The sequence below is a fragment of the Durio zibethinus genome, chromosome 22, assembly GCF_047325235.1.
Source record: "Durio zibethinus cultivar Kanyao isolate XHJ-2024 chromosome 22, ASM4732523v1, whole genome shotgun sequence".
NCBI lineage: Eukaryota > Viridiplantae > Streptophyta > Magnoliopsida > Malvales > Malvaceae > Durio > Durio zibethinus.
This window is the reverse complement of record NC_143183.1, coordinates 3,737,541-3,759,084: the sequence shown is the minus strand read 5'-3', so window position 1 is coordinate 3,759,084 and position 21,544 is coordinate 3,737,541. Positions and strand designations below refer to the sequence as shown.

The 21,544-nt window shown below is 29.2% G+C and overlaps 4 protein-coding genes and 1 pseudogene across 13 annotated transcripts in view; 3 read left to right on the top strand and 2 right to left on the bottom strand.

The window, feature by feature from the left end:
* Positions 1-7,484, bottom strand: part of LOC111307780 (Pentatricopeptide repeat (PPR) superfamily protein) — a 29,059-nt gene extending 21,575 nt beyond the window's left edge. The window contains exons 1-2 of the mRNA XM_089751311.1: positions 7,231-7,484; positions 6,105-6,232 (exon numbers count right to left, since the gene is read on the bottom strand). Coding sequence (XP_089607437.1) covers positions 6,105-6,178 — 74 coding nt within the window. The 5' untranslated portion in view covers positions 6,179-6,232; positions 7,231-7,484. The remainder of the gene's footprint in view (positions 1-6,104; positions 6,233-7,230) is intronic.
* Positions 141-2,796, top strand: LOC111307778 (carboxyvinyl-carboxyphosphonate phosphorylmutase, chloroplastic-like; annotated as a pseudogene). The gene is made up of 3 exons (XR_016331855.1): positions 141-697; positions 1,462-1,728; positions 2,480-2,796. The product of XR_016331855.1 is annotated as a carboxyvinyl-carboxyphosphonate phosphorylmutase, chloroplastic-like (transcript).
* On the bottom strand, positions 2,479-5,775 carry LOC111307777 (uncharacterized protein At3g49140-like). 8 transcript variants are annotated; one of them, XM_089751317.1, is made up of 6 exons: positions 5,305-5,775; positions 4,978-5,208; positions 4,692-4,794; positions 4,515-4,561; positions 4,197-4,264; positions 2,479-2,713 (listed from the first exon to the last, which is right to left on the bottom strand). In XM_089751317.1, coding segments are annotated over exons 1-6 (495 nt in total). In that variant the 5' UTR covers positions 5,350-5,775; the 3' UTR covers positions 2,479-2,712. The 8 variants fall into 8 exon arrangements, 6 of the variants coding, with proteins under 6 accessions (XP_089607443.1, XP_089607441.1, XP_089607440.1 ...); XM_089751315.1 differs by lacking the exon at positions 4,197-4,264; XM_089751314.1 differs by lacking the exon at positions 4,515-4,561.
* A 6,100-nt stretch (positions 7,485-13,584) lies between the features above and the next one.
* Positions 13,585-17,399, top strand: LOC111307776 (uncharacterized). The gene has a single exon (XM_022905985.2). It carries the CDS (start codon positions 15,103-15,105, stop codon positions 17,143-17,145), a length of 2,043 nt encoding a protein of 680 aa, XP_022761720.1. The 5' UTR covers positions 13,585-15,102; the 3' UTR covers positions 17,146-17,399.
* A 1,426-nt stretch (positions 17,400-18,825) lies between these two features.
* Positions 18,826-20,870, top strand: LOC111307775 (protein WHAT'S THIS FACTOR 9, mitochondrial-like). 2 transcript variants are annotated; one of them, XM_022905983.2, is made up of 3 exons: positions 18,826-19,044; positions 19,255-20,287; positions 20,410-20,870. In XM_022905983.2, the coding sequence occupies exons 2-3, from the start codon at positions 19,337-19,339 to the stop codon at positions 20,521-20,523; spliced, it is 1,065 nt and encodes a 354-aa protein (XP_022761718.2). In that variant the 5' UTR covers positions 18,826-19,044; positions 19,255-19,336; the 3' UTR covers positions 20,524-20,870. The 2 variants fall into 2 exon arrangements, with proteins under 2 accessions (XP_022761718.2, XP_022761716.2); XM_022905981.2 differs by having other exon boundaries at positions 18,841-19,044; positions 19,255-20,870.
* Positions 20,871-21,544: the final 674 nt, after the last annotated feature.

Here is a 21,544-nt window from a genome sequence, read left to right as displayed (position 1 = left end):
AAACATCCGAAAATATTTAAAAAAAAAGAAAAAGAAGTATCAGATTATTATGAACTAATGTTTGTGCTTATCCAAATTTTAATTACCTCCTCTAAATGCCAACTTGAAACAAAAACTCTGTTCTTTTTTTTTTTTTTTTCTTGGATACAAAAACTTAAAAGACAAAGCTCAAAAGCCCTATTCTTCTCCCTTTTATTGTTCTCTTTCCCTTTTAAATTTTATTTATTTGTTTTTCTCTTTCATTGATCAAATTTTGCTAAAGAAAAATTCTTGACAATAAACGACCTTTTCATCACCAAACTTCAAAGCAAAGGGTCACCAAGAGACGCAAAGAGGGAGGCAAACTGAGCTTCAATCATGAACCCATCATCAGTGGTAGTAGCTAGCAGAGACCAAGCTCTCTCTTTTTTCAACCACCCTTTCTCCCAAGCTCACTCTTTTCCACTTCCAAATTTCAAAAATGGCTCCTTTATATCTCCCATCAATACCCAGACAAGAAAACCAAAGCCCAACCCTCTCTTTACTGCTTCTAAGCGGTTCCAAGCTATATCAGCTTATTTAGGAGAGAGGAATCCACCCGCAAAGGCACTTAGACAAATTCTGGAATTGCCAGGGGTTCACTAAGGCCCTGCTTGTTTTTATTGTCTCAGTGCTAAGCTTGTTGAGAGAGCTGGCTTTCAGTATTGTTTCACCAGTGGTACTCTGCTTTATTTCTATGTTTTTTGTCCAATCTTTTCATAGATATAAAAATTCCAAGATGTGGGTTTTCTTGAGTTGGAGTTTCTGGATATAAAAGGGCCAATCTTTTCTCTTTATTGATCATTAAACTGCTGGATTTTGTGATTTGGGTTTCTTCTATTTTCGTGGTTTGTGCAGTTTTTGCATTGATTTGATAATCCCAAGTCTTGGTCTTTGTTTGCATGATTGATAACTACTTGAATTTTGATGATTAATCTGGTTCTTTAAAATGGGAGTTTTTTGTGCTAGCTGTTTTACTTTAATTTTCTGGGTGATGGATTGCATTTTTTTTTTTCAAACAAGAAGAGCGCTCTGTGAATTTGCAATTTTTTAGTGCTAACTGCTCATTTCATTGATGCTGATTGTTTAATTATCTAAGGCATTTCTGTTTACTTTTCTTTTGTTTCCTTTTATGTCCATAAGCCTGATATTAGTTCCATTGGACTTATTTTGAGGACCATATACGAATTCATAGGGTTTTGTAATAAATTAGTAATTACTGCAATTTTGTCCTTGTGTTCTCCCCACATGTTGGTTTCATTTGTACAACACTATTATTTTGTTTCTTTGAATTATCCCTTATATATGTTTGATGCATTTCTAGTATCAAAATATGAATGCGTATTATTGCACAAATGTATTTGTTTAAAAGATTTTCTCTATCTTGTTACTTAACTGTTTCAAGATGATATGTTCATTAACATCTTTTGCTGCCATCATTAGGATTTTCCATTTCTGCTGCTCGCCTGGGATTTGGAATTACCAGACACAGTATTTATTTCCTATGGTGAAATGGTGGATCGGTGGCAACAAATCACCCAGGCTGTGTCAATTCGTGTCATTGGGGATGGTGATAATGGATGGAAATGCGATGAATGTCAAGAGAACTGTGAAAGGATATATAAGAGCAGGCTTTGCAGGATCATTCTTGAAGATCAAGTTCATGTTCGGTAGAAAAAATTTTTATTTTTTCAAATATTTATGTTGCTGGTAAACGTTTTGGATCAATTTTCATCTTTTTCTTTGTCCTCTCTTCCCTACCGTTCTCTCTGTCCTTTTCTCAGGAGTTTTACCAACTTTATAGCTCCTGTTTTTGGATTAATTCCGTCAGGACTCATGCTAATGGTTTCTAAATCTTAGATAGATTGGTTCTTAGCATGTAGAGTAACATATTAGCTTCATCTTAAGAATCTTTTGGTACGTATGTTATGGTCCATGCATGTGAACTGGTTAAGCACTGTGCTGGGTTTTAGGAATAGCATTGGAGAAGGTCCCATCCGAGTGTTTGAAATTTTTGTTATTTTCTGCTGCTAAGGCTAGCTGTTTCAATTGATATTTAGAAAGTAGGATTTGAAGAAACAAATTGTATTACTTGTCAGCAATAAGTAAATTTTGAATTTGCAAGTAGAAGTCAGTAGTAAACTTATAGGTTTCCTGTAACATAAACCTAAGAATTAAACTTTAAACTTTGAGCATAAATTAACAAAACCACACAATATAGAAGATACACTTTGAAAAGATTACCAAAAGCTTGTAATATAGTGAATGGGAAACTAGACACTTTCATGAGAAGTGACTTTATCGGCAGAACGCTAGCCCTGCAAGGCAGTAAACAATGTTTATGGCACTCTAAGCAGTTTCATTTACATTCTACCGTCCAGTTTTGTTTAATAGTCTTTGAATTGCTTATTTATTCTTGTTCCATTTTGAGGCTCTGGTTTTTATAAAATTTCATTGCTAGGTGTCTCCAAAAGCTTGTGGTCATACAAAAGGCAGGAAGGTAGCTGTAATGAGTTAAAACTGCTGTTGATGCTCGTAAAGAGAGTGGTTCTGACATTGTTACTGCAGCACGAACAGATTCTCGTCAAGCAATGTCTTTAGAGGAGTCACTCTGGAGATCAAGGGCTTTTGCTGATGCTGGAGCAGATGTCCTTTTTATAGACGCACTAGCTTCTAAAGAAGAGATGAAAGCCTTCTGTGAAGTTTCTCCATCAGTTCCAAAAAGGTGTGGTATGTTCTTTTGAATATAATACCAAATAATAAGCATCTTTTACACTATATTGCATGATCGTTTTACCTCTCGTCCCTCCTCCAAAATCCCACAGTTTATTGCATGATAAACAGAATGCTGAAGAATCTTTTTTTTTTTTTTAAAATTTTAGACTCATAAGATGATATGAAATCATTGAAAATATTTTAATAAAACATTTGTCCCTAATAATTAATTAAGAATATTTATAAAAATTACAAAAAAAATTGAAATAATATTGGATTTATCTTTGAATTAGTATTTGACATAAACCAGTTTTACAATTTACACATGTTTATTTCAGAATAATATTATTTTACTTAATTATGATGATGAAAATTTTAAACCCTACCAGTACAATTAAGAGTAGGGTATGGTTTGAAACTTTTATCATGGAATAATACACTTGCAATCTCCCAATTAGAGGATAATGCTCTCCCGCAGCCATGCATACATTTTTAACATCTCCAAAGCCTTGTTACAACATTTGCAATTTATTACTGATTTTTGTAATTTCAGAAGCCATTTATTCTTTGTTTACAGATTGATGAAAGGCTTATCAAAATCCCTCCGCAGCTTTGGAACCTTTAATATCAAAATCTGAAAGCTATGCATTATTGATAGTTATGGCAACGGGTCGGGTCAGGACGAGCAAAACCTGATCAAATCGGACAAATTTTTTATTATTTTTATACCTGAACCGATCCGACATTATATAAAATCATATCCGACCCGAAATTAATAAAATATTATTTTTAATATAAATATAAAATTAAATAAATAATTTTTTTATATATATCGGATTAGATAAGATTTGGTTTGCCAAAAACTCGAGTCCGACCTCAAATTCTTTTTATGTCACTCGACTTAACCCGATTTGATTTTTTTTTTTTTTTAAATCAATCTTAAGAAGTCAAGTAAGGTCAGAACCTATCGGTTTTGGATTTTTTTGCCTTCTCTATTCGTTGTTGACCATATTCTTCAGCTATGCATTGACTAGTACAGTCGATACATAGCAACCGTTAGCCTAGTGACTTCTAAATGATAAATGGATTAATGTTATAAATAGTTCCTAAATTATAATGAAATGTTCAATGTGATATTGAATTTTAAAAATCTTTGATGTGATATGTGAACTATGAATTTGTTAACTAATATAATATTTAAAGGGTGGTTTATCCGTTACATGTCATTATTTAAAACTAGTTATGTTAAAAGTAAATATCACATTAGTTAACAGATTTGTAGTTCAAATATCACATTAAAAATTTTTAAAATTCGGATACCACAATGAATATTTCACTATTGTCTAGGAGCCATTCACAATATTAACCCATGATAAATTAAAGACACTCAACTTTGCAGTAAATATGCAGTGGTATCAAACTTAATTTAAGCTACAGTATTTAAGAAGCAATTATATCCTCACCACAAGGTTACTTTCTCCACGATCTTGTAAGATGTTCTCATCATCAAAATTTTCAAAAAAAAAAAAATCTGAATTTAGAAAAAGAAAGGTAACACATAAATTAGGTAAATATAATATAACATGCTCCATGCGAACTTATTGAAAGAAGAGAACTAATTATTTAAGGAGAGAGATAAAAGCAATAATAAACCAAGAGAAATGGGAAGACAGTATAAACAAGAAGGGAAGAAGAAAACAGAAACAGAGGAAAGGAAAAGGAAAGAGAGAAACACTAATTTCAGTATTCAAAATCCCAAAACAATAATAAATTAAGCATACCAGAATGTATATAAAGACAACTAAAGCCTCAATGGAAATAAGATATTCTGAAAGAAGAAAAAATTGTAATTTATAAATAAAAGTTGGAAAGTTATTTATCCAAAAACACAGTTGGAAATAAAATACTAATAAAAAGAAAGCTTAATAAAGACCAAAAGTGGTACTCCATCAACTTACCTCCATAATCATCAACAACATACTGAAATTCAGCCCACGAAATCTGTTCATAAGGTTTAGAATGTACCGTCCTAGGAAAGACTAGCAAAGCACTGCTGTTAGCCTAAGACAAGCAAAACTGGAAAAGCATAACCATGAATTCTTGTTGCAGAGGAAAAATTAGTTATGTTTATGTTATGGGAGTAACAAACACACTGATGCTGTCAACTTATTCAACTCATTTCAAATGATCTAAACTCTAAATTTTTTTGCCAGATCTGTAATAACAAGATTTTAAAAGATGCACCTCAACAGTTGTCCTTGCTATTTCAGCTGATGATAATTTTGTTTCTCGGATCCTTTTGCAAACTTTCAGTTCTTCAAGAGGATGATAACCTTGGTTACTTGCATAACAAGATGAATACGGAACAGAATCAGAATAATCTTTGGCAACCGAAACTTTTGAAAGGCAAAGATCACGTACCTCAGACAACCAATGAACTTGTATTGATCCCAAAATGGATTCCTGCATCTGAAACTGAAACGGAAAACTGCATCTTAACCATTTATCTGAAGACAAAACAGCTGAGAAGACCAGATTACTATATTAGTATTTAGCAGATATTCAACTTACTTGCAAAAATATTAAAAATGGAGACCAAGAAAGCAGTAGAGTCATGGTTGATGGATGCTAGATGGAACCATGCTTCACATGTTACCTCTCTTCTTTTTTCCATTTTTTTAGACATTAGACCAATGCCCATCTCCCAAAAAACCCACACTACATTCATTCCATAAATATTACAAAAGCAGACATGACTGCATTAACGTATTTTTGGTGTCGAATTGCCTTGAATCCAAACAACATTAAAGTAGAAGCAATTTAATCAAACTAGCATGTTTTTCTTATTGACCACAAAACAAACAAGCACTTCCAGAAACAACGAGTGTTAAGGTGTTACCCACAACATTATCACTGCATTAGCCAAGCTAATACCAAAATTCATAGTTTAACAGATGGAAGGATCCACAAGACACATCTTGACAATAATATTGCTTTCCTATTTAGGTGAGCAAATAAATATCTGTTAATCACCAATTTGTACAATTTGCTAAAACGTATGATACAAAGACTTGACCTTCTCACCAGACAACATTACAATAATACATAAAATTCTCAGGAGAAACAACCATCACACAACAAAAGCAATGAGCCAAAATATCAAGCATTTTTTAACTTGTACTTGTAAATTAACAAGCCAGACACATGCACAATAAAATCTAAGCTTCAAAAATAGATGGCTTGCCAAAGAAATGGAAAGATACTGCTATAAAAAATCATAAACAAATTAATAAAGAAAAACTGGATCAATTTGACAGAATCCAGAAATGGTTTTCTCTTTCCATATAAGCTTAGATATAACCATTTCGCACCTTATGCTAGATAAGTCAATAGCTTTACAACCATCAGAAAAACGTAGCTTTGATCCAACTGCCTCTGACCCCATGTAAAGGTGAGTAATAAACCCCTTCTACTTGACATAAATGACACTGCAAAGGACCTGATAGCATCATGCAACAATAAGGGGTTACCAAAAGAAATCATGAAAATGCAAATGCAGACATCAAAATTAGCCTCACTATAAGTAAAATGTAGGAAAAATATTCACGAAATGTGCATTCCTTTAATATTTTATGTTGGTACGAAGGAAAAATATGAGTATAAAACCTAGAATTAGACGCCAAATCATAAGTCTATACATTTTTTAAGCATTCTCCCCAACAATGGAAATCAACTATAGAACCCAAAGCTAGATAACAATTACAAGAGGTTCACTTCTTGGCAAAATGAAAACTATAATTGGTTAACTACTTGACAAAGCCAATTGCTCTCCCAAACCCATTCCATAAATTTAAAATTAATATAAAAAGGAAATTTCCGTGGCAATCAGATAAGTGAAGAACAGACGATAAACTACATTCCAGAAAATGAAGTTTGCCCATTTGCATGTAAGTGTTCTGATGATAGCCATGAAAAGGGTATACAAATCTCATAAAATTTTCAAAGTGGGGGCATTCAGAGTTCTTTTGTTCATTCAAAAACCAAAAAGAAAATATGTTTCCTCTTGAACACAGCTATAGGGAATGTCCTATTTCAAGTCTTTGTTGCTATCATACTATCATCCAAAATTTGAGCATAAATAAGAAGACAAAGTGAAGGAAAAATTATAACAAAAATTACTTGTATAATTTGCATATTTACACTCTTTTGCATCATCTTTTCATCACATCAATTGAATCAACTTGACTAAAAATAAAAATAAAAATAATAAAAAAACTTACATGCATGTGGCCACACCAGTTTAAGCTAACAAAACCATGTTTTCTACGGCAAATTAGGCATTGAAACATACAAATAACCAAAAACGGTTTGCTTTAAAAGAAGAAAATCGAAATGGTTACTTAAAAAATTAACAAAAGAAAATCTCTATCTTCATTTGCCTGTAAGCAATCATTCCATTAATAGTAAAAAAAAAAAGAGAGAAATTATTGTGATTACCGACGGAGAAGGAAGAAGCAGCAGCGATCGCCATGAAAGAGAGGGAGTGGGCGGGGGAAGAGTTCAGAGAAGACAATGAGAATAGGCTTGGTCCATCGAAATCTATTGTCAAAAACTCTATTGAGATGAGAGATCGAGAGAAAAGACGTTAAATATCATCAAAACAAAGGAGACGGCTGTTCCACACGTGTCTGTTCGATTGAGTAAGGGACATAACTGGCATTTTACTTTCAGACTAGGATACGGCTGTCACGTTTCAAGGATAGGAATATACTGCACCCTGTTTTTTTTTTTTCTTCTTCACACTTCTTCTTTAAAAAATTTTAAATAAAATTATTTATTTTTTTAAAAATTTTTCGAATATTTATGTCCTGTAAATTTTATAATTTTTTAAAAATAAAGTTTTGAAAGAAATGAAAGTTTAAGGAAAATTAAAAAAATTTATTAAAAACTTTTATTAATTAGTGTAATAAAAATGTTATTATTAAAAAAATCATAAAATTTAAAATTAATAAAACATTTTGATTTTATTATTTTGTCATAGGATTTTATTTTTTCTCTGAGGACAAAATAATTAAATCAACTTATTTTTATTAATTTTAAATTTTATAATTTTTTAATTATAATTTTTTATTACACTAATTAATAAAAATTTCTAATCAAAATTTTGTTGTTGTAATTTTCCTTAAAGTTTCATTCTCTTTCTCTTTGAAAATTCATTTTTGAAAAGTTAAACTCATTTTTGGAAAGTTAAATCCATTTTCAGTGAGTTAAATTTATTTTTGGTAAGTTATGGATTTTCAAAAACATGTAAAAAAAGATAATTAAATAATTTTATTTATAAAAAAAAATGTTGAGGTGTGAAAATAAAAAATGAGGTGCATTTAGAATTTCCTGTATAGTAATAAGTTTATTAAGAAAAAATAAAAATAAAAAATAATATAATTGTTGATTAAAAAAATAAAAATGATTTTATAAGAGGTTTCTTTTTTTCTTTCTATAAGAAATTAGGAATAAATTTTTCATTTTTTTAATTTGATGTTATTTCAAATATTTTAAATTTAAGATGTGTTAAAAGATTAAATATGAAATTGGATAAAAAAATGAAAATATTTGTTAAATAATACAAATTAAAAAATTAATACTATCATATTCAAGTTTCTTTTTCATAATTCTTATCTATTTTTTTAAAAAATTTTAGACTTATAAAATCATATGACATCGTTGAAAATATTTTAATAAAATATCACTCTTTAATAAAATAATTAAGAATATTTATAAAAATTACAAAAAATTTAAGTAATATTTGATTTATCTTTGAATTATTATTTGACATAAATGAGCTTTACAATTTACACCTGTTTATTTCATAATAATATTATTTTACTTAATTATGATGATAAAAATTATGAGTTCACTTGCAATCTCTTAATTAAAAGAAAACAATATAGTTTAAAATTTTTATTAAGATATGATACAATTGTAATCTCTCGATTAGAAAAGAATGCTCTCCCGCAAAGTGAAGAAGATTTAAAAACTTTCTAAAAGGATTTACAATGGGGTTTTCGTTTTGGATTAATGAAGAGAAAATGCATGGATAAAAATTGCTAAAAAAATAGCTGAAACTATTGAGATTTATCTTAAATCTTATAATTTTATATTGAAAATTAAGTGAATTTGAGTTTATCTTGTATTTTATATCGAGAGTTTGATAAAAATATAAAGGGTTTCACTCTTATAAATAAGAGATTTTGATTTTGGTTTGGTAATCTCAAATAGTTAAATACCAAGAGAATAGCTAAGTGAGTAAGTTATTAAAAAAGTGTAATTAGGTTTTTGGTTAAGTATCGAGTAAGGAGTTTTTGAAAATTTTTCTCATTGTAAAAATCTCATAGTTATAAAGATTTATTTGTTAGTGGATTAGGTTTGGAGTAAGACATTTTGAGTTAGGCCGAAATAAATATATTTTACGTTCTTATTTTTTATTTGAGCTTGTTATTTTTTGTGTGAATGCTGCATGTGCGTGTTAATTTCTCAACAGTAGTATTAGAGCTGTGGTGATTCTCAACAAGTGGTACAGAGTAAAGTTTAAGGTTTAAGGTCCGTGGGCTTAAGAGATCATGAAGTAGTGTTTCAAGATATTTGAAGAATGTATATTTAGTATGTTTATGCTTAAGTTTGATATTTCGTTATTTGATAGAAAGAGTAATTTTATATTATGACAAAGTACGATTCAAGATTTGTTAGTACAATAAGGGTTGGATCAAACATTAGAGAGTAGTAAGCTTAAGAAAATATTTGATGGTAATTGAAATAGAATTCAAAAAAAGGCTGTTAATACTATTAGATTGACGCTAGCCCTAGAAATAAAGTATAATATGTTAATTGAGAGTACTCCAAAGAGTTTATGAGATAAGCTTTAGGGTATTTATATTTCAAAGTCATTGACTAACAGATTATGTTTGAAAATAGATCTATATTCTCTGAAGATGAAAAAATATATGTGTCTTCATAATAACTTGAATGTATTTAATAGATTGATTTCTCAAGTGCTGATGATTTCTGTTGATGAGTTAAAAAATGAAAAGAATGCTCGAATTTTGTTATCATCTTTACCTAAGTCTTATAGGCCTTTAGTTCAGCCTTATTGGTGGGCAGGTCTACTTTGAAATTGGATGATGTGATTACCCTGTTACGTGAAAACGAAAGGTTTATGAAATCACAGAACTCATCACTTAAGGGGAATACACTAACTGTAAAGGGTTTTAATCGAGAAAGGACTCAAAAGATGATTGATGGAACAAGAGAAAGATCCAAGTCAAGAGACAGAGATTATAATAACATAGAATAATATTTTGTGATGAAAAAACACATATCCAAGTACGTTGTAAGAAGCTGAGACGGGATATAGCTACTTATAGCTACTTTCAAAAAAGTGAATGATGAAAAAAAATTAGATAAAAGAAAAAGTAATATTGCTACCATTGTATCTGATGATGATGATATCGTTTTAACGATTTATGTGAATGACAATCAGACTTTAAAAGGTGATAAAAGTTGAGTTTTAGATTCAACTACTTCAATTCATGTTTGTAATGATAGGAGTTACTTTTGGGAGTTGAATGAAAATGAGAAGTATGGGGATAGTGCGGTTGCTAACAAATAAAATGTGCAGATTCAAATCATTAGGAGTATTTGCCTTAAATCTTACAATGGTATTGTTAAGACGCTTCATCATGTACGATATGTATCGATTGTAGCTACAATTTAATTGCTTTGGGTGAGTTAGCTTTTCAAGGGTATACATATTAGGTAGTAATGATTAGTTAAAAGTATACAAAAATGATAATGTGATTCTACAAAGAAATAGGATAAAAAATTACTTGTACATGCTTGATAGAGGTTCAATTGCTGAGATCCCTGTGATGAAATAAAAGAAGAAGGGTAAGTATATTAACTTTGCAGATTGTGTTAAAGTGTTTGAAGATTCAAGTCAATGAAAGATTTGTTGGGATTTGCCTTAAATATTACAATCCCACATCGAAAGTTAAGTGAGTTTGAATTTATCTTATATCCCACATCGAAAGTTTAGTACAGGTATAAGGAGTTTCACCTTTATAAATAAGATATTTTGGTTTGGTAATCCCAAATAGTTAAACATTAATAGAATAGCTAGGTGAGTAGGTTATTAAAATGGTATAATTGAGTTTTGAGTTAAGTATTGAGTAAGAAATTTTTAAAGACTTTTCTCATACTAAAAGTCTCACAATTGCAAAGATTTATTTGTTAATGGATTAGGTTTAGAGTAGAGCATTTTGAGTTGAACCGAAACAAATATATTTATGTGTTTTTATTCTTAATTTAAGTTTATTCTTTTATGTATGAGTGCTGCACGTGTGTGTTAATTGCCTAACAGAAATTACCTCGTATACTTCACCTTATGATAATACCTCTTGCTTGCCTAACAGAAATTACCTCGTATACTTCACCTTATGATAATACCTCTTGCTTGTGGGGTGGAGCTGGGAGGTAGAGGCCACGGCTTTCCCAAAATTATTTTTTACATCATTTTAGATTAGTAGTTGAGTCTACCAAAATCAATAAGCATTTCTCTTTCTTCCATTCAATTACTGTTTGGCCTCCTTTTAGTTATTGTTTCACTTCGCCTCTGCTCACTTGGATCTACATACTAATGTGCCAGAGAAGAGAACTGTGGGCATGTTTTATGAGCCTCTTTACCTTATCATGAAAAAAAAAAAAAAGAATGTTGAAGTGTGACTCGAATAGTTGTTATTGAAAACTTTTGAATATTTTCTAATGCTATAACCTGTCAATAAAGAATCAAATTTTTAATTTTTATTTTCAATGATTAAAATTTAAATTTTGAAAATTTTAAATATATATATAAAGTTCTTAATTTGTTGGCATCTATCCTATATCTATTAAATAAGCTTAGTCGGTCACTGATAGTTTATAACCTACAGCAACCATAGTTGAATTGTGTTTTGGACAAAAAATTTCAAGCATGGAACGGACTCAGATATTAAAATATGAATAAAACTCTTTAATTTAATTTTAATTTTAAAATATATTTAAAATATTAATATTCTATTATTTTTAATATTTTAATTTTTTAAAAAGAACTGGGAACTAAGACCTGACATAATAAGTTAAGTTGGACTTTGGATATAAATTTTAGAAAATTTATAGTTAATAAAATTTTTTTATTTTTTCGGCTACAACTTGTTATCGATTTTTTTTTTAATTTGGCTTTAATAAAATAAATTATTACTAGTTTTTTGGCTTAAAAAAATTATTAAACCTCATTATTCTTAAAGGTTTAATTCAAAGTTGATGGGATAGTATCGAAAATTTGATATTGTAATAATATAAAAATAAATAAATTTCATAATAAAATTGAAAATAAAGTGAAAGCATGAAAAGGATAGAAGAGAGAATAAGAATACTTTACATAGCCAAGCAAAGCAAGAAAGCAATATGAGAAGATTACTTCACAGCGCAGCAACCTCTCCTTTACAAATTTCTCTCCATTCCCAAGTAAGCATCCTTTTTAACTTTTCATCTATTTCATCCAAGCGTATGCTCTAAAACTCCTTTCCTTCATCTTGGTTATTGGGTTTGATTGTTTTTCTCTAAACTCCGGTACTTGGGAAGAGATAGAAAAGAATGTTAAAATAGTAAAATTAACTTATTTTTTTATTAATTTTAAAATTTTTAATTTTTAATAATAATTTTTATTATATTAATTAATAAAAATTTCTAATAAATTTTCCTTTTTTTTGAAATTTTCCTTCAACTTTCATTCTTTTTTTTTTTCAGAAATCTATTTATAAAAAACTATATAACTTTCTAAAAATTCATTTTTGGTAAGTTATAAAATTTACTAAATATGGATGTACAAAAACTTGTGAGAAAGGTAATTAAACAATCTTACTTACAAAATTTTTTTTTAAAAAAAAAGCAAAGTGCAAAGAAAAAAAATGATGCATTTAGAATTTCCCATAATATAATAAATTTATTAAGTAAAAAATAAAAATAAATAATAAAATAATTTTATAGGAGGTTTTCTTTTTTCTTTTTATAAGAAATTAGATATAAAATTTTCATTTTTTTTTAATTTTAAAAATTTTAATTTGATGTTATTTCAAAGATTTTAATTTGAGATGTGCTAAAAGATTCAATATGAAAATGGATAAAAAATAATGATAATATTTGTTAAATAATAAAAATTAAAAAAATTAATGCTAGCATATTCAAGTTTCTTTTTCAAAATCTTTATTATTTTTTTAAATTTTAAACTCATAAGATCATATGAAATCATTGAAAATATTTTAATAAAACATTGCTCCTTAATAATTAATTAAGAATATTTATAAAAATTACAAAAAACTGAAGGTTTAATTGAAAGCTGATGGATAATATTGAAAATTTGATATTGTAGTAATATAAAATAAATAAATCATATATAAAAATAATTGAAATTTGATAACGTTTGTTTATGTATAATTTTATGTGGACAATTTATATTATTGACACATATGATAGTTTTTTAATTGCAGTTGACTACCAAATAATTTTATTATTTAAATTTAAAAGATATTTCAAATCTTAAAAAATCATATTTATCCAAATTATTTATATTAAATAATTTATAATCTTTATTTTCATTTAAATGAGATAAGATTATTGTGATCATTCCAATGAAAAAAATAAAAATAAAAATAAAATCTCATTTAAAATTAAATTGAGTTTTTTTTTTATATAAAACATGTACATATTCTTCATCTTGCATTTAAACTATATAAATGCGTTATAAAATAATTTTGAAATTTTGGATTTCATTTATTTATTTATTATTTTTATGTGTTATGTAAAGCCTCAAAATATTTAAATATTACATTTTTATTATTATATTTGTAATATATGTTTTCAATATTTTTTTATTTTAAATTAATTGATTTTTGTATAATAGTCAACTAAACTAAATGCATGCATAAAAGAGATGTATTATTATAATTTCTTCATCTACAATAAATATATAACCAACTTTCACTTTAAATCATTTTTAAATGTATAAATTAAATGTTATAAAAAAGAATTTCTTTAATAAGTTAAATAAGATCATAGGTCCACAATAACATATAATACTTGTAGTTGGTGTAAGGTTAAATTGACATTACATAGATAAGAAAATAATAATATGATAAAACATTCATTAACCAAATAATTAATTTTTACTTAAAATATTGTTAAATTTAAAAGCTAATTAAATTACTGATTTTTTTATTATAAATATGCAAAAAAAAATTAAAACAAATATATTCTCCCTAAATTTAAAATCACAAGTATCTCTGATATTTTTTTTTAATTTTCAAATACTTGTTTATTAGTTTCTTTTTAAATTAAAAAAACACATATCAATTTAAGTCTATTAAAATTAATAATATGTGCTATGTCAAAATCAATATTATATTTATATTCATTTTTTTTTACTTTTTTATCCCTATTTAATATCTCTTATTTTGCACATTTATTTTCAACATTTTAATCAAAATAATAATAGTAAAGTTTAATTTTCTTATGACATGTTAATTGAATATATATTTATATTTTATATTTGTCATAAAATTTTAAACTTAGATATAATTGTAAGAAAAATATATATTTTGCAATACAAACACATATTTAAATAAATAAAATAATTTATGCGTTGCATGCATCACAAATTAATTTTTTAATATTTTAATTTTTTTTTCAAAGAATCGTACCTTTAAGGCCTGACAGGCTAAGTTGAGTTGGACTTTAGATATAAATTTTAAAAAGACAATCAAACTCTAAAAATTAAAATTGGTTTTTTTTTAGCTAAAATTGAGTTGGCATTGTAATTCATGTATCGGTTTTTTTTTTTTTTAATTTAGCTTTAAAAAAAAAGTATTACTACTTTTTATTTAAAAAATTAATTAACCTCATTATTATTAAAGATTTAATGAAAAGTTGATGAGATAATATTGAAAATTTGATATTGTAATAGTAAGAAAATAAATATCATAATAAAATTGAAAATAAAGTGAAAAGCATGGAAGGATCGAAGAGAGAACAAGAAAACTTTATAAAGCCAAGCAAAGCAAGAAGGGAATACGAGCAGATTACCTCGCAGCGCAGAAACCTCTCATTTATAAATTTTTCTCCATTCCTATGTAAGCATCCTTCTTAACTTTTCATCTTTTTGCATCCAAACTTTTGCTCTGAAACTCCAAATCCAGCCTCTCCTTCATTTTGGTCTTTGGGTTTCGCTATTTTTGTTTTTCTGGACTCTGATACTTGGGAAGAGACAGAAAGGAAGGACATACTATGGAGTCTTTAACTTTTGGGCATGAACATCTACTGGTACTGTTGAATGAAGAGCAGATCAGCAATGCAAGTGAAAAAGCTGAATGTTCGAGGTGTGTGGAGAAGGTGTCAGCTCCAAGTTTTGGCTGTTTGAAGTGTGGGTTTTACCTCCATAAGAAATGTGCTGAGGCACCTTTGGAGATCAGTCACCCTTTTCATCGTGACCATCCTCTTGCTCTTCTGCAAAGTCCACCATCTTCTTATTCAAGGTGCGTTTGCACCTTCTGTGGCGAAACATGTAAGAGGTTCGTTTATCATTGCTCTTGCAAATTGGACTTTCATATCAAATGTGCTTTATTTACATATAATATTGCTGAAAAAAATTTGAAAGAACTTCAACATGTTGCTCTTGAAGATCCACCGATTTCCCCTGAAAGTGATATCGGTGAAAAATTAAAACATGTTAGCAGGTGCTTTGCGTGTTGGCAACCATTGAAAAATTATACCTACTTTTCTCTTGATTGTGGATTTAATTTACATAAGAAATGTGCTGAGCTGCCTTTGGAAATGAATGATATGTGCCATCGCAAACATCCTCTTGTCCTACAATTTAGTAATGAACGGCTTTCTTGCAAGATATGCCAAGAAAAAACCCAACGATTTGGATTTTCCTATTGTTGTTTATCTTGTGAGTTCGTTGTTCACGTTGAATGTGTACCACCATCGTCTATTGTTGAAGATAAAAGTCATCAACATCCATTCACTCTGGTTCGAAGACGAGTCCCGTTCATTTGTGATGCATGTGCTACTAAAGGAAATTATGTTGCCTATATTTGTTGTACATGCAACATTATAGTCCACAAAAAATGTACTTCACTGCCGCGCGTCATCAAAAGCAAGTGGCATGATCATCTTCTTTTTCACACGTATTTCCTTGAAGAAGAAGAAGCTTTTAAAAGTTTGGATTGCTTAATTTGTCATGAAGAGGTCAATACAGAGCTTGGCAATTACTGTTGTTCAGATTGCAATATTATATTCCATGTGAATTGTGTGACAGAGGACAAAGATTCATATTTTATGGTTTCACTCGAAAATGAAGGTGAGAAATCTAGTGAAAGTTTGGAACTTTTGCCTGATATATCTATTGAGTCTATTACTTGTGTTTTTGAGAGGAACGATGCTGGAGAAGCTACAAAAATAGAACATTTCAAGCATATTCATAACTTGATGTTAAGTGACAAAATCACAGGATGTGATAAAAGTTGTGATGGGTGCGTGTTACCAATCTTGGATTCATTTTACTATTGTTCACAATGTGATTTCTTTCTTCATAAAGCTTGTGCTGAGTTACCTAAGAAGAAGCATGTTTGGCATCATCATTGTCGGCAACCTCTCATCCTTATATCAGATGACGCATTTAGATGTGAATATTGTGATTTCATATCTAATGGCTTTGCCTATAAATGTAATGAATGTGGGAGACAGACATGCCTTCGATGTGTGATTGCTCTATCTCCAGGTGCTCGAACAAGTCCAAAACATGAGCATCCTCTCCTTTATTATATAGAGCATGAAGTGCGGTGTAGTGCTTGTGGTGAATACATTTATGGGGCATTCTGTTGCAAGGAGTGCAATTTTGCTTTACATTGTGGATGTTTTTCACTACCAACTACGGCTCGACACAAATGCGATGAACATCTTCTTATACTCACAAATCATGATAGTAATAATTATTCAGAATGTTATTATTGTGACATTTGTGAGAAAAGAAGAGATCCAAATCATTGGTTTTACCATTGTGCAACTTGTGATAAATCTGCTCATATCGACTGTGTTCTTGGAGAATTTCCATTTATCAAATTGGGGGGTATCTACAAGTACGAGGATCATCCACACCCTCTCACTTTTGTTAACAAGATTTATTACTACCCTGACTGCATTAGATGTGGTGAGCCCTGTCAAGGTTTGGCTCTCGAATGTGCGAAGTCTGGATGCAACTATATTGTTCACTGGACATGTATGGCACCATATGGTCTATGGTGGTCAAATCGCTTCTGGATATAAGTCAGGATGGAGCTGTTAATGGTTTGGAAACTTGAAAACTACCACTTCATTTGCAGGAAATCTCAGGACTAGAAAACTGAGTACAGTCCTTGCTTTGTTCCTTGTAATAATGCTTGTCATATTTGTTTTTACTGTAATTTGCTTCTTCTTTTTTTTCAATATTAAGTTAAATTAATGTAATAAATTCATCTGAACTTGGATTTGTGAAATTGAATTGTGTTTGATTATTTAATTATAATTTTTTTTTTATTTTATCGATTGTGGTTCTACTCATTCGAAGATGACAATAAATATTTTTGATGTTTTATATTCGCACAATATCTCTTGTCTTTTATTTTTAATTTTACTAAAAAAAAATTTAAACTAATTTTTTGTTTGTGCCAATGATTTTAGATATTTTTTTTGGGCCAAACAATGTTTTTAGTTCAATCATGATACTTGAACTTTGGAAGTAATGATTTAAATTTTTATTTTACTTGATTAAAAAAAGAGGAAAATTAATTGATTAAAATTACTTCATTATTGCAATGTTAAAACTTTTAAATGCAAAAAAGAAAATGAAAATTAGCCTATATTTTCCATAAGAAAAGAAAAAAGGAACATAATTGGTTTGGGTTTAATCATTACCTCTTGATTTTGGATAGTTCCCATAATATTAGACATGATATATAAAATATATATCATTTATTATTTATATATATAAATGTGAATTCTAAAAATATTAAAAATGATTCATTTACATTTATGAATTTTTAAAATAATAAATTTATTTTTAAATGTATAACTTTTATTAATTTATTTAAGTTTAAAATAAATTAACTAAAATTTAAAATATAGTCTATGTGAAATTAAATAATTTAAAATTATTATTTTTACTCCAACAAACATGGCATAATGATAGAATTAAGAAAGAAAGATTTTACCTGAAGTTTTACCAATTCCTTTGGTCTCTTATTTTTACTTTTACTCAACAAAATTTTTAAACTCATATTGTGTTTGTGCCTATGTTTTTAGTTCAATCATAATATTTGAACTTTGAAAATGATGATTTAAAATTTTATTTTTATTTGATTAAAAGATAAAAAATAAAAGAAAACTATTTTTTTATATATTTTTGCAATATTAAACCTTTTAAATGTATATTTTTCATAAGAAAAAGATATATAATTGGTTTAGGTTTAGTATTTTCCTCTTCATTTTATGCTAGATCTAGAATTCTCTCCGTTTGCACGTGAGTTTGTTCTTATTATATGGATGGTATAATTTTCTAATTCAAAGGTATTAATTTACCACGTGTTTCACATTTTTTATTTTTTTATGTCATAAAGAATTATGAATTTTAGTATTAATACTATTTGTGAATTGTGAAGTTTAAATTTTTTATGGATTTAATTCTTACATTTTTTTTTTAAGAAAAAATTTAGAGATAAATATATTTTTTTTTTTTTAAAATTAAAATAAAACGTATCGTTTTTAATAATATAAGAGAAATATTTATAAATTATTTATTTGAGATAATTTTAATAAATAATCATCGATAAAATTTAAATTTAAAATTTTTTCATCAAAAATAATAAATTTTAATAGATTAAATCAACCTATTGTTAATAATAATTCGTACATTTTAATTTAACTTTCCTTTCTTTCTATTTCTAAAAACAAAATTTCCTTTCTTTTTTGAAAAAAAAAAAAAGAACTTTACCCTTTTTAAACGTCTAAACCGTTTGAGTAACGGCATAGTTCTTCTCTTTTTTCAGCACTAAAATTTCGAGAAAATTTTCCAGGGAAATCATTCACCCCTCTAAGGAGGAAAAGAAAAAGGCCATAAAAAGAATAACAAGTTGATTCAGCTCAACCATTTCCCCGGAAAATTAAAATTTTCAGCTCAGCCTCATTCATGTAAGCATTTTTTTTTTTGTTGTGGCCAAAGGAAGGATTACGAAATTTTCATATGGTGGCATTCTTGCACATTATATGTTCGATAAATTGTCTCACCTGGAATTAGCTTTTTTTTTTTTTTGTTTTTTACTCTTGTTTATTTACTTTACAAAGCAGTTTGTGCAGAATTAGCAAAAATCTTAATCTGGGTATTTTTCTTTGTCTCTATAGATGTTGCTAAGGCTGTTCTAATTGGTCAACTTTGGGAGCATGTTACTACTGATATATATCATTTTTCTATTACCATAAGGAAATGGGTTATTGGTTTTTGTGTGGAAAAGCTAAAGTCTTTGGTTTTTCGTGTGGATTGAGGAAGGGATTTAGCTACCAGCAGAGTTTCAGTCTAGTTAATGTTAAGTTGAAATGGGTTAAAGATAAAACCTTAGATGCTGTTGTTGTTGGTGAAAGAGATCTAAGAGCAGCCTGCAATCTTGTTTCCATCCTTTCCTCTGCTCCAAATTGTTGTCTCCCCATTTACCAATTGTCCCGGCATCGCGGCCAACTTGGTCTGCCCCATGATCTTAAGCTATCCACATTTATCAGGAGATACCCTACCATTTTTGATGAATCTTATGTGTTTGATAGCGCTGGCACTCGTGTTCCTTGCTTTGAGATGACCCCTGAAGCCTTAAATCTTTACCATGATAAACTTGGTGTTATCCGGGAGGGCATGATGGATTTGCTTGACAGGCTCCGCAAATTGCTGATGCTTACCAAGGATAGAACCCTTCCTTTACAAACTGTTGATCAGCTGAAATGGGATTTGGGATTGCCTTATAATTATGCTGATTCCTTGATTCCACATTACCCTGATTTATTTTGTTTGGTTCGCCTAGCTGATGATCGCATTGGCTTAAAACTTTTATCATGGGATGATACACTTGCTGTCTCCCAATTAGAGAAGAATGCTGTGATGCAAACAGAAGAAGATTTGAAAAATAACTGTTTAGCCTTCCCAATAGGATTTACAAGGGGTTTTGGATTGAAGAGAAAGTGTATGGAATGGTTGAAAGAATGGCAGAAACTACCATATACTTCACCTTATGCTGATGTCTCTCATTTGGATCCACGTACTGATGTTTCAGAGAAGAGAATCGTGGGTGTCTTTCATGAGCTTCTTCACCTTACCATACAGAAGAAAACTCAACGTCAGAATGTGAGTAATCTACGCAAACCGTTGTCACTACCTCAGAAGTTTACTAAGGTGTTTGAGCGCCATCCTGGCATCTTTTATATTTCCAAGATATCTGCTACTCAAACTGTTGTTCTCAGGGAAGCCTATGATTGTCAACGACTTATTCAGAGTCACCCCCTTGTTGATGTCAGGGAAAGATTTGGAAGCTTGATGAGAAAAGGATTTTTGGACAGAAGCAGGGGCTTGTACAAGAAAACTGCCTATGTAGATGTGGAGGACTCATCAAAGATCGTTCGTGGTCATAAAGCTGGTGGCAATGGTCTTGATTCTGAAGTAGAGTCAGGTTATGATTTATTTTCCGAATATGATTCTGATGACTCAATTCATTGCCCTTCATGAATTCCTTCTGAGGAAATCGTTGGACCTGGTATTAAGAAGGTAATTGTTGCAACATGTTGTCAACTTTCCTACTCAATTGCTGGATGAGATTGTTAATAATCACAGAGCACTTGTCACCAGAGATCATATTTATATTTCATTAGCACATTTTACACCCTTGTAGCTAGATTGGGTTCTGCAAATCTAGTTGGGAGTTTCACAGGTGTCAACTGATTCTTTTATTGGATTCCCCGTTCCTTCTTTGGTACAGAAATGTCCATGATTTAACTGGAATGGCTGCTTTTGAAAGGCTTGAATATTTACCCGCTTTTAGCGTGTATATGCATTAGCTTGAACTACAACAGATGCTTCAGAAACAGGAACACTTCCCAATCTGTCGTCACCTATCCTTCATTTTTTGATCTGATAGGCCATCCCTAGTCCCTTACCTCCTTTGATTTTCCAGCTTTTTTACCCCTTTTTTTATACTGAATCAAAGCTCCCCACTTTTTCTCCACCGTGAAGATTGGCAAGTTTGGCTCTGAAATTTTTGGTAGGAAGGAAACCAATAAAACCCATATTAAAGCTCTTCTAAATCCAATGATATATTTATTGTACCATATCTCCAACAAAGCTTTCATTACTTTATAGTTTTCAATTGTGAGATACAAAAAATCCCCAAACCAATTTGATGTAATAAATAAAAATAATTAAAGAAAAGGGTTTAGGGTTTACAATTATTGGATTTAAAAGTTGGGAAAAAAAAAACAAAGATGAGGTAGTGCTAGCATTATGTAAATTTAAAACTCTGGGTTTAGCTCTTCTAACAAGTTAGTTTTACTGTTTTAATCCCTCTATTCCAATTTTATTTTAATGAGCTTTATTGAAAGTAAATTTAAGAAAAATTGATAACAATATTAAGATTTAGCTTTAATTTGGATGAAATGG